This window comes from Coptis chinensis, chromosome 2, assembly GCF_015680905.1.
Source record: "Coptis chinensis isolate HL-2020 chromosome 2, ASM1568090v1, whole genome shotgun sequence".
NCBI classification, from domain to species: domain Eukaryota; kingdom Viridiplantae; phylum Streptophyta; class Magnoliopsida; order Ranunculales; family Ranunculaceae; genus Coptis; species Coptis chinensis.
In genome coordinates this window covers 7,179,776-7,191,841 of record NC_141457.1, presented here as the reverse complement: position 1 = coordinate 7,191,841, position 12,066 = coordinate 7,179,776, and the positions used below count along the sequence as shown (strand labels likewise).

Here is a 12,066-nt window from a genome sequence, read left to right as displayed (position 1 = left end):
TCTCATCAAATATCATGTCATTCAACAATTCCTTTATTTTCCAAATTTCAGGGAGAAACTGATTTGAAGTAGGATAGGAAGTTCCAGAAAAAATAAGTGTGACTTCATAAAAAATCTCTAAGAACTTGCACACCTCTTCATTTCGCCCCAATCCTCATCGATGGTAACCAAACATAGTTGGGTTCTCAATCTTGGTACCTCACAAACACATCTTTGAACTCAATAGCAGTTGCTAACATAGCATAAGTAGAATTCCAAATGTAGTAGAAACATCCAAAGGCAAGCTTTTAGAGGTTGCAATTGGCGAGATGCAATTGTTTGACAATTTCATTAAACTTGTGAAGTCGTGAAGGAGTCAAAGTCACATACTTGACACTCTCCCGCACATTTACAATCACTCCGGCAATCTTTTCAGCCCATCTTGCACCATGAGGTTCAAAATATGGGCACAACACCAACATGAAATATCTTACCACCAAAAACAGGTTTTCATTGGATGCAAAAATAGTTTTCAAACTACTTATAGCTTTGTCATTTGAAGATGCATTGTCTAGGGTGATTGTTGAAATCTTAGTTTCGAGTCCCCACTCAATAAGACACTCATGAATTGCATCCGCAATGGAAACACCAAGATGGGGAGGGGCAAACGACAAAAGTTCAAGATCACGATTTTGTAACTTCCAATCGAGCCCATGTAGTGTCCAATTGAGGCACATGTACCCCAATTGCTTGATTTGAGGTCCACAAGTCCGAGTTAGACTAACTCTATCGACACTAGCTAACTTTAACTTTAACTTAGCTTTTTCACAACCATAAACTCTTATGCATTCCTGCCTAATAGCTTTGCGTTTCACTACCTCAAATCGTGGGTTAAGCATTTTACAAAGCAACAAAAGCACTCATGTTCAACCATTCTAAAAGGGTACTCATGCACCATAATCATCTTAGCAATTACTTCTTTTATCATGTCTTTATCAAACTTGTAAGTACTTAAAGAACTACCACTATCAGACCAAAATGTAATAGATGTTCTTTGACCCTTACCGAGAGATGCTAGCCTTTCGAGGTATACAAGTAAGTCGGTGCCTAAGAAGGCTACTCGTAGACCCCTAGTAATAAACAAGTTTTGTAAAACGGTGGCTGCATTTCCCTTTCTTAATCCCACCCACTATTACTTGATAAAAATCTTTCCAAGCTTTTGACGTCTTCGTTGGTGCCTTCCTCTTTCGTGGTCGCCATGGCTTCGTTAGGAGGCTGATCACCTATAGGTGGAACAACGCTATTTTCAGCTTGGCGGCAGTCACACTACCATCGGTTAACGGTTATGGTGGGTTGTTAAGTAGAGTTGGAAGCCATTTGTTGTGACATATCTGTAAAATAGCATTAGAAATTAAGGACATATCTAACATATAAGTGAAATGCAACCATTGAAAATCAGCTTATATAAGTAGCATACTAGCATTTCAACAATCGCCACTATAACCATTATATGATCGGATCCCCGAGTTTATAGACACATTTTATCGTTGGTACCCACTTAGTTCCTTAGGATGGGCCGAGAAGATTCTCGGTAATGTCTTTGCACCAACATTTAATAGTTTGTCTTGGCCTTTGACCTCGGCAATATAGCACACCTTAAACATGTTCGAGTAAGTGTCGGCCGAAATTTGGTTGAACCATTGACTAAAAACAATTGTTTGTCTCAGATGTTTTCCCCTTAGCATTCTAATACCATAACCTAGATTTGATGCAAGGCGCTCGACAAAGAAACGTACTCTTATTGAAACTTTTCTTGAAGTCCCCTACCGGACACCCCCAAAATAAAATGTTTCAAAGAATCATTAGCGATGGTTTTGGTAACACGGATACACATAATAGATACACAATAAATAGGGAAAGGAAGAAGAAAGAAACAGACCAACGACAAGCCCACCATCACAACAAATTCTAAAAGCCAAGATCACCAAAAATATCAAACGCACCAAATTCCAAAACTAAAAAAAAATACAATTCCTAAACCAATATAGAAACATTTCATAACAAACCCAAAACATCCAACAGAGAAAAAAAAATACATAGTTTCCATTTCAAATTAAAGTAAAGTTAGTTCTTTTACCTGAAAATACAAGTTCCAAATAATAAAATAAAACCCCATCTTGCAAAATTAATAAGTAGTATTACTGAAATGAAGAAAACACACTCAAACCAAACAGATCTTAAACCAAAAAACAAAGTAAGTAGGAAAGGAAATACCTTGAAGTTAAGATGAATGTGAGCACCAAATAATAAATAAGATGGTTGGTGCGCAACTGTGCAAAACCACTTCACAAACTTAACATTGAAAAAAAAAAACCATCATTGAAGACGATTGTGAGCAAAAAAATAATAAATTAACAAGTAGAAATTGAAATAAATCAAATTGCTAACCTTAAATTGTTAGTTGTTTTGAGTTAAAGAGATAAGAGTTCAAGAAAAGATGAAAGAGAATAAGATGGAGCCATGGCGGCTGTTAGAGTGTTGGGTGTTAGGGTTTAAAGTGTTTAGTTATGTTGTTTAAATACATTGGGCAAATGGGTACGGGCTAATGGGCCATAGCTTCATGGGTTGTGGCCTTGTGGGATACTGGGATAGTGAGATATCTATGTGCTTATAAAACGAGTAGCTCGCGAGCTACTCGAGCTCAAGCTCGACTCGAGTAGTTCACGAGTAGCTCGCGAGCTACTCGAACTCGAACTCGAACTCGAACTACTCGCTATCTAGAATGAGCTTTAAATTAAGCTCAAACTCGACTCATATCTTTATGCGGACGAGTTTGAGTCGAGCCTTCGACGAGCCGAACTCGAGTTACTCACGAACAGCTCGACTCGATGACCAGCCCTACTTCTTTCCCTGTCTGGTCGGACCTGTCTAGGATGGCGATTTTCCTCAAATCTGCGAGGTCGGCCTTCCCTGTCAGGTCGGTCCAGTTTGGGATTAAGCTTTTTCTTATACTTTCTTCCGTGACGCTTTCTTTCGGAGGCATTTGTATCGCCGTTTGCGGTAGCAGCGGCGACGGTGCTGCTGCCTTCCGGAACCTAGTAACAAAAGTACGTAACTTTTTGTCACGTTGTTACTTAATGTTCAGAAGTGAGTCGACATCCTTTGGCGTCTTGCAATTGTGGCGGAAACGATTAACAAACTGATTTTCTAGTTCATTGAATTGGTGAATTAATCTTGAAGGCAACTCATTAAACCAGCGTAATGCTTCTCTCTTTAGAGTTGATGGAAAGAGCTTACATATGAGCGGATCATCTCCACCCCATAATACCAACTTATTTTTGAACGATAGAACATGCAAGTCAGGATCTCCTTCCGACTTATCATAAAGTTCAAAATCGGGTTGTTTGAAGTCGGGATGGTGGTAAGCTTCTTGAATGTCGATCGAAAACTTATCAAGTACGCCATCATTGATTGTCAAGTTTTTCATTCTTACATCCCTTAACTCTCTATCGTTAAGTTCTTTTGCAATCCACTCTTTCAACTGTTGTTCTGTTAGAGTTAAAGTATTGGCTCGAACAACTGGACGCCCCCGGTCGTGCCCATGTGAAGAAGGATACCTTCCATTATCTCTTATTGGAGTTAGAGATCTTTGGCGGTACCCACGATCAGCTCCGACCGGTGATTGTCTTTGTCTATCCCTGTAACCAGCCTGTCTAGGCCGGTAGTCACCCTTGGCCGGGTGGTCGGAATAATCCTTCTCCATGTTTTGTTGCTCTTGTCTGGGATGCCCGCCTTCCCAGTCATGTCGGACATATCTCGGAGGACGGCGTTCTTCCCTGAAATTGTTTCTCAGAGGTAAATTTTCCCTTTGAGATCGGACATGTCTAGGGTAGTAGTTATCCCTGCCAATCCGATTCTCCCCATAAGTACGGGTAATAGGGTCATTACTCTTAGAGCGTGCACTGGTTGATTGTGTTTGAGAAATAACACGTTGTTGACGACGATGAAGTGGTTCTTCAAGACGGTCCCATACACTGGAATGGCCTGCGTCCTTTCGTGGTCGCCTTGATGTTGTTGAATTTGCAGCATCGTCCACCGACCTTTGCCTCTTTGCCAGCTTCTTTCTCAAGTTCCTATTTAAATTTTTGACTCGTCGTAACTCCCGCTCAACCGTATTAGGGGTGAATTGGTTGTTACTATCACCTTTTCCGTTAGTTGGCATGAGAGTAATGTCCACGACCATATCCATGTCAACTGAAGGATCGACATGGACAGACGACGGACCGCATGGAGGATTACTGACTTGTTGGTTTTCTTGTTGCAAGGCTGTTAGGGTTGGTGCCGGCGGTTGTACTGCCTTTTGTGATGGCGGAGGCGGTTGCGCTGCTACAGTCGGATGTTGAGAATTTATCCTACCACTAGGATCAACTTGATTGTTCAACGGTTCTTGCATTGGCCAATTTGAATTTCGAGGGTTGCGAGTATTATTAGCAGGAGGAATATGTCGACTATTTGGTCTGCTTCTTGTGTTTACCATCTTGATTGTTTCACGTGATAATGAATTCTAAAATCCCCACAGACGGCGCCAATTATGTTTCGGCAGTAAACTGCTTCAACACAACGAGAGCAATGGTAAAGAACGCACTAAGAAACAGATGAATTTGATGTTGGGGGAGATGAAACTGAACCAAATAATGGCTGCCTACGTACCCAAGATCTATTATCTAGGGATCAAGTTTCAACGTAGTTCCTTATGAAAAACAGTTTTGTATTTATATAGGTAGAGTAGAGAGTCCTTGTAGCTCAAGTAATCTTATAGCTTGAGTAATTGTGATAGACTATATAACTCTCAACTGATAATTATCTCTTTGATAAGAAATGAATTTGGACATAAATCAATGTACATTAGTGGCAAATCATGTGGCTAAGGTTCAGTCTTAGACACATGAGTTAATGGGCCTGTACATTGATCCATGGTATTGCAAATTGGGCTTTAGCCCCGTTGATTAAACAAATAAAATGGAGACCCCTAATAATGGACGTTTGCCATGTATGTGGGGGTCGAAACAGCCACTACAGTTTATTATGCAAACCAATAGTGACAATGCTGAAAGCAGACTATAATGTAGATGAGAAACGAGATGCAATAGTCTGAGAGGTAAAAGCTTGAATCTGTTTCTTCGCATCTACAGGAAGATAAGACGTAGTTGAGAACATCAAATTAAGGAATACAAAAATAACAATCCGAGAAGATGAGAAGTAGAATAACTAAAGATAGAATGGTTACATAGTTACATTCTAAGAAAATATAAAAGGACGATAAGCTTATAAACCATTCAAATGTAATTTAGTAAAAAAACATACTTTACTAACACAATAACCAACAAAGTCTGATTATTTTTCTTTTCATGATATTGTGAATTTGTTACTTTTAAGAACACTTACCATCTGATCCCGCGACTGCCAGTCTTTTTAAATAGTTCATTTTTAAAGAAATTGGAAAATAGGCTTAAAAGATGACGTGTTAGTACTCTAAAGAGATAGAACAATTTTTTTGAGCTAACGTGTCGTGCTCGCACAGTAAATATTTACTGTCCCAAGACCACATCACAAAGTAGCTTGCTGACAACAAAGTGTCACAACATCATTAACGCCATTTTCAAGGTACACATGTAGCAGCTTCGACCTTAACCTAAATGCACTACAGCCATGTTCTAATAAACCTTGGCCACGTCTAGTTTAAGAATTCCAATGGCAGTGATAACTGTTTCCATTATGACACTCATTATTGTCTAGGTACCTTCTCTTCTCCCTTAACATCATTTTCCCTTCAATTCAAAGCACTTAACCATGACTCCAAACCTAGCTCCAATAACAAATTTTAAGAATCAACCAACCACAGAAATAGATACAGCCTTCAAACCCTCAAGAATTTGCATTCAAACCCATTATCAAGAATATATAAGGAAGGCAAAGATCTAAGGCTCCCATGCTTGAGTTTCACATATAAGGAATAAATTAACAAATCAACGCTTGAGATGACTGTTGCTAACAGTAATTTATGTATAGAAATCCAAGTACTCAAAAGCCAAAAGATGGGAGTAAAATAAAGAATGGAAAAATTAATATATGGTTAAGTCTTAGCGAAATTTAGCATTTTACTGGGAGCAATCACAATATGATATATTGCAACCTTTCATCAAGGGCAGTTCACTCTTATGTAGCTTGATATAATATTTACTGTGTAGTGTGAGAATAATAAAGTACCATGGCAAGGACAACACTTCAAATCAAAACCCAAATATCAAAGATATAACACACCGTAAATTCAAGGGGCAAAAAGCTTAGAGTGCTTTTAACATTTAGCGTGAATTATTAATGTCAGGTTCGCTAATGGGCTAAAGAATTTACATGATCTGATACAACTAATTGAAAAAAACAAAACTTAAAGCTTAAAACTTTAATTGCCTGAAATTCCTGTTTCCAAAAGAAATGCAAATATAAAAATAGAGATGCAGAAACAAAGTGCAAGGATTTAAAACATGCAATACTCATGGCATGTAGTAAATTATACACATGCAAAGAAAGAGCCTAGCACGAAAAGATTGCTTACATCGTAAACATGATTGTTGGGAGCAAAAAACACGTTGGGGAGAGATGGTGATTGAGGGTACTTAACCTTTCGTCACTGAATCATTGTAGTCCCCAACCTCAAATGGAGAGGAAGATTAAAGAGATGCGAGGATTTCAAAATCCTGCACGTGGACAATGAAATTATGCATAAAATCTTTTGTAACTCACCTAAATGGGTTACCAAGACGCTAGAAACCTTATAGATAGGGGATTATACCTCAAGTATAAGTGTCCTTACATCATCGCAAATTTAAGTGTTCTTGCAATACCGCACTTACACAGTTACGCCCAAATTACATAAATTGAAAACCATTATTTCTATTTCTGGAAATTCAAAAAATTCATACCCACCTTGCTTGATTTATACACACTGTTTTAAAGTTTAAATGTATTGGTAAACCTAGTTTGCATTATTCCAATCATGGGAAAAGTTGGAGAGAGAAATCATAGAAAAATTGGAGAGAGAAGGAGAAGAAGATATCGAGGATTCAAATCGGGCTATTTGAAACCACTTGAGAAGTACATAAACTAATGCCTTTTTACGTTAGTAGTGTCGAAGCCCTTACACGTACCATCAAATTTCAATCAATATGTGAATAATTAATTTTGTTCCTAATCAATAAGAAGCAATTACAAAAATAGATTAGGTTCCATTAATAAGTACATAACGATGAACACTGCTAGTATATGAAGTGAGCAAAGAAAACTTAAAGTATAAAATACAGCATAAAGATGTGCAATAGAAAAGTATACATTCTATGAATTTCATGCATAACGTAGATTGAGAGTGTAAATTGATATTATATGGAGTGGCCTTTAATATTATATAATTTTGAGCAACAACCTCTTCATTAATTGGCGGATACAAACATTATTGTCCAATCAGTTATGTATTGCCTTCATAGAAATCTCTATGGCTCTTACTGGTAAGCACGCATTTGTCCCTTATTGTTACTACTTTTCGCTACCGCGTCTTGTTCGGTTCTCAGTGCCACTACATTAACCTAAAACAAAGAGCATAATCCTTACATTACCTAATTCTAAGAGAAGTAAACAACGAAGAAAACGAAACAACCCAGTAAAACAACAACTCGAGAAAGTTTTGAAGAAGGGGTTCCCATAACTTTTTGTGGTTAGGGACTTAAGACTAAAAAAAGTTTTCATATACTGAAGAAAATACAGTTGATAACAATAGTATACAATCAAACTTTTAAGCTATCAACGTGCGTTCAGAGGCCTCCTTCCAACCAGCCCCTGCCCAAGCTCAACCAAAAACATATGAAAATCACCCCTTCTTGAAAATAACATCAAAACACTCTCAGAAATATATATGCTCAACACCAAAATCTGAATCAGAAATGTAGTGATTTCAAATATGTCAAATTAGTCGAGGTTAAGCTCCTACTTCATGAACTATAAAAGAAATGTATAAAAATAAACCACATAAAGTCTCCAACCCCCACTTCAAGTAATCGAGCTAAATTTGTATCACCAAAGAAGTATATGTGTTTCTAACTTCATTACATTTCTCTTTATGGAAAAACAGAAACCAACAACATGCTTCAAAGCGCTAAATCTTTAATACCTTAATCAAGCAGGTGTATTTTAGAATCATTCGATCTCGCTCGTGGGGTGCATATCCTTATAGAGAAAAATAGCTTCAATCTCCTCATTAGTTCATATCAAAGCCATCCAACATAACAACAATCACCCAACACAATCCATATAGACCAAACAAATATAAATATCTCATTGTTCCCTTAAAAACAGTCAACAATTTTTTCCCAACCTTTTATTTTCTACTGTTATAGTAAAAATTTTCTAACGTGTCTTAGAAGGATATGTTCATGTAACCAGTAACTTGGCCCACAACCAGTAACCTTCACCCTAAATGTTCAGTTCTCGACTTAACCGAATAAACTAAAACCCAAAATTGTTTCGACTCCACAAAATAAGAAAATTTGCAAAAAAACATGTGATAAAAGAACAATTCATTACTCCTAATTTTGTGGTTACTCATGTTAGAACCACAATATATAACTTAGCTTAAAGAACAATCTGTCAGCAACTAATTAACGTAATTTTATTTGCCTGTGACTAACAAAATTTTAATAGTACCTCCACTATTTTTTTTTTATCTATATGGTTTTTGATCTCCTCAACCAATACTTGAAAATCTCAGCCATTCCTTGATTGAGATGACTCCAGTACATATACGTGAAAAAACTAAGCTCATATACATGGAAAACTCCAAGACCAAATTGAAATGAAATGTTTGTCCAAGTTGAAATGAAAGGTTTGTCTAAGAACAGTTAACAACACGACAAATAACACAAACTTGCAAGAGATGAATGATTAGTTTGATACTGTGACCATCAATGAAGAAGCCATACACACATATTTAGCTCAAACATGGAGAATTGGCCAAGATGCATTTAAGCTCACTATAGTCACTTAAGTTTCTTCTTATATTCTAAGATGTGTGCATACATATACGATATGATGAACTAATAGATAAAGGACTATAAGAAAATTAGATTGTACCAGTGAGTTCTTACTGAACTTCGTCGCGTACGTGTTGTCCAATGACGATCAAGCCATAGAATCCATAGTTCCATACTGGAAGCCATCTGACATAATAAACAGTGAAAAGCAAGCAAATCAACCTGAAGGGACAAAAAAATTATAATCCCTAATCAACATATCTAAACAACTACATGAACCACAATAACCACACATGTTATTGTTGATTAGATTGAGACAAAAAATTACCTTAACGTTAATCAAATATTCAATCAACCCTAAGAGTAGTCATGGTTGTTAATAAATTCAAACTACCATATATAGAGCAGGCAATGACATAAGAATAAGTAAAAAAGTTGCAAAACAAACAACTTTAGTAGCACTGAAGCTTGAAGTAAAATTAACGCCAATTGCAATATTACTAACCACCAAATAGATGCAAGACCTGAAGAGGAGTTACGAAAAAAGCATCCTACACAGAGTTGCAAAAATAATAACCAACAAAACATACAATATTACTAATATCAAAAGCGGTTAGGAGAGTGCTTACCTTTGTATATAAATTGTCACAGACGAAAGAGGCGTTGGAAAGAGCTGGTCATGTAAGGTGCAATTTTATCCATTGCAATGACTGAACTTGGTTCCATGTACTACGCAATATACAATCCAATTAAGTTTTTGCATTAGAAAACTCTACAACAACATAGGAATTACTTTAACATGTCTAGCTAAGAGAAAACATGATGGAGGGAAGAGAAATAGGATCCTAAATAGACACTACTAGCGAAGACAATTTTCTTTCATGTACTTTCTTAATTCTATAGTTAACCATTGGATTCTATAAAAAAAAACTAAGACATGGACCTGGATGTCAGTGGTACTCGATCTCAATAACAACTATAATTTGCATTAAGAAGCCAATAACAAACTTAATGAAAAATAAATGCACCGGAATGCAACAATTGCAACAACAACAAAAATAAAAGCACAATAAAATAAATTAAAATAAAACAGTAAAAATCAAATCAAATCAAACACTAAGAAAAAGTTCAAAAATTGCAAATGGTCACCTGCTTGCTTATGTTGCCTCTGTCCACATGCACTGTTAAGTAAAAAGTATCAAATCAACCAAAGGAAATACGACGTATAAATCAGGGAGGAAACAAACCAACACCAATAAGAATTGAACTAACCTCATGTGGTACGACATCATATCATTGACAATGAATAAAAAAAGCCCACATAACCAAGCAGATTTATGTTTACCAAAGGAAGTGGTAAATGAACCTAAATGAAATTTGAATCAAAATTCGGACCTTTTCCCAAGAATCTGCTGTTCAAGTGCTCGGATATCAGTATTAGGATGCACTCCAAGAACTACCATGCTCTCAAACAATCTCGAAGGATCTTTTACAGATCTGTGACCCTGCAGAACATAGATAATCAGAGCTGACACTCACACTGAGACTAAATAAGAAACACAAAGGGAAATGAATTTTACGTTTTGCAACAAATGAACTCTCTGGAAGGCACCTTTGCATATTCATTTTTCCGATAAAATGCTACTCTTTTTAAGAGATTGATAAACAGTATTGCCATCAAATTTGTCGGGAGTTTCCATAAAGAAGATTAACACTTTGATATTTAAGTTCCGATTTCATTAGCACAAACGATTATCAATGATTGATTCTGCTGTACTACAGAGTGTAATAAGTGAAAATTTAAGCAGAATTCACGTCAACTACTTAATCAGAAGAAGAACAAAGAAAGAGATTAGCATACCATGGCATGCAATTGAAACCTTGCCCACTGACGCTTCAGGCTAGTCAAAACTTTGGGATTATATGCCGCTTTCTTGACTTTGAAAACAGGAGGTGAGGAGCCTTTTAATACCCTTGTGAACTGGCGTTGAAATTTCTGAAATTGGCTATTGTCATCTTTAATTGAAAATACAGCAGAAGGGCATGGGGACGAGGGCGCCGTAGCGAGTAGCTACTGCCGCAACAGCTTTCACAACATCCTCAGTAGTCTGCATAAAATATGCAGCACTCCATCCACGACTACCAATTACACCAGATAAAAATTCTGATCCTTCTGAAAAAAGTATGTCAAATAGCCATAAGTTAGTTACTCCCTCACAACTGAAAAACTTGTAATTATCGCCGTAAATCATAAGAAAAGAAAAAAACACACACACACACACACAAAATCCTACAAAGAGAGAGATAAAGTAGTAAAGTCGGGAGCTTCGTTTTAGCAAAGAGCGTTCAAGGCCCATAAAATGCACGACATCCATCAAATATATGTTTTGCGGTTCATTAATTCTAATTGTATCTTGTCTACTGATCCAAGAGGCTCGAAATCATGAGGACATCTGAAGCTAAAGGACTTGGTACGCAGATTTGTAACCAACCTTATGGATACCGGTGTAAAGCTTTAAAATTTTGTTAATTCATTTAAATTTATGTAGTTTTCTTCGTTGCAGCTCCGAGGATTCATGGAAGCAGTGACAAACAAAGAAACAAACCTATCTAGCTTTGTCATTTACCTTGACATATGCTGGGTAAGATAAAACACCACAGTTTATAAAGAGAAAGTATTATGGAAAAGTAGAGAAAGATTCAAAGCATTTTGTGAAGTAAAGATCTGCCTACCAATACGATGGCTTGCTCTCTTTTTTTTGTTGGTTTTCACCCATTCTCTGGGAATTCCATTTTACTTCCGTTGTAGGTATGTCATATTTTTGGGTTCCTTTCTTTTGTAGCATCACACGTACGTAACTGAATCCCTGTTTTTCCATACTGTATATATGGAGTGCCTGATTGCTAGGTTTTTTGGGTTTGCTGCGACATGAGCAAATTCAGTTTTTCCCTTGGTGATTGAAGTTTGTTTGGTTTTCATTCTCAATTTACTTTCAAAGTTACAACAAAG

General features: G+C 36.8%; 1 protein-coding gene and 1 long non-coding RNA gene across 2 annotated transcripts; both read right to left on the bottom strand.

Annotated features, from left to right (window-relative positions):
- Positions 1-287: 287 nt before the first annotated feature.
- LOC147514624 (zinc finger BED domain-containing protein RICESLEEPER 2-like) lies at positions 288-878 on the bottom strand. The gene has a single exon (XM_086592638.1). The coding sequence runs from the start codon at positions 876-878 to the stop codon at positions 288-290; it is 591 nt and encodes a 196-aa protein (XP_086448764.1).
- A 5,733-nt stretch (positions 879-6,611) lies between these two features.
- On the bottom strand, positions 6,612-11,091 carry LOC147514623 (uncharacterized). The gene is made up of 5 exons (XR_015213245.1): positions 10,918-11,091; positions 10,206-10,561; positions 9,686-9,785; positions 9,157-9,242; positions 6,612-6,734 (listed from the first exon to the last, which is right to left on the bottom strand). It is a non-coding gene; the product is annotated as an uncharacterized LOC147514623 (long non-coding RNA).
- Between the last annotated feature and the right edge of the window lie 975 nt (positions 11,092-12,066).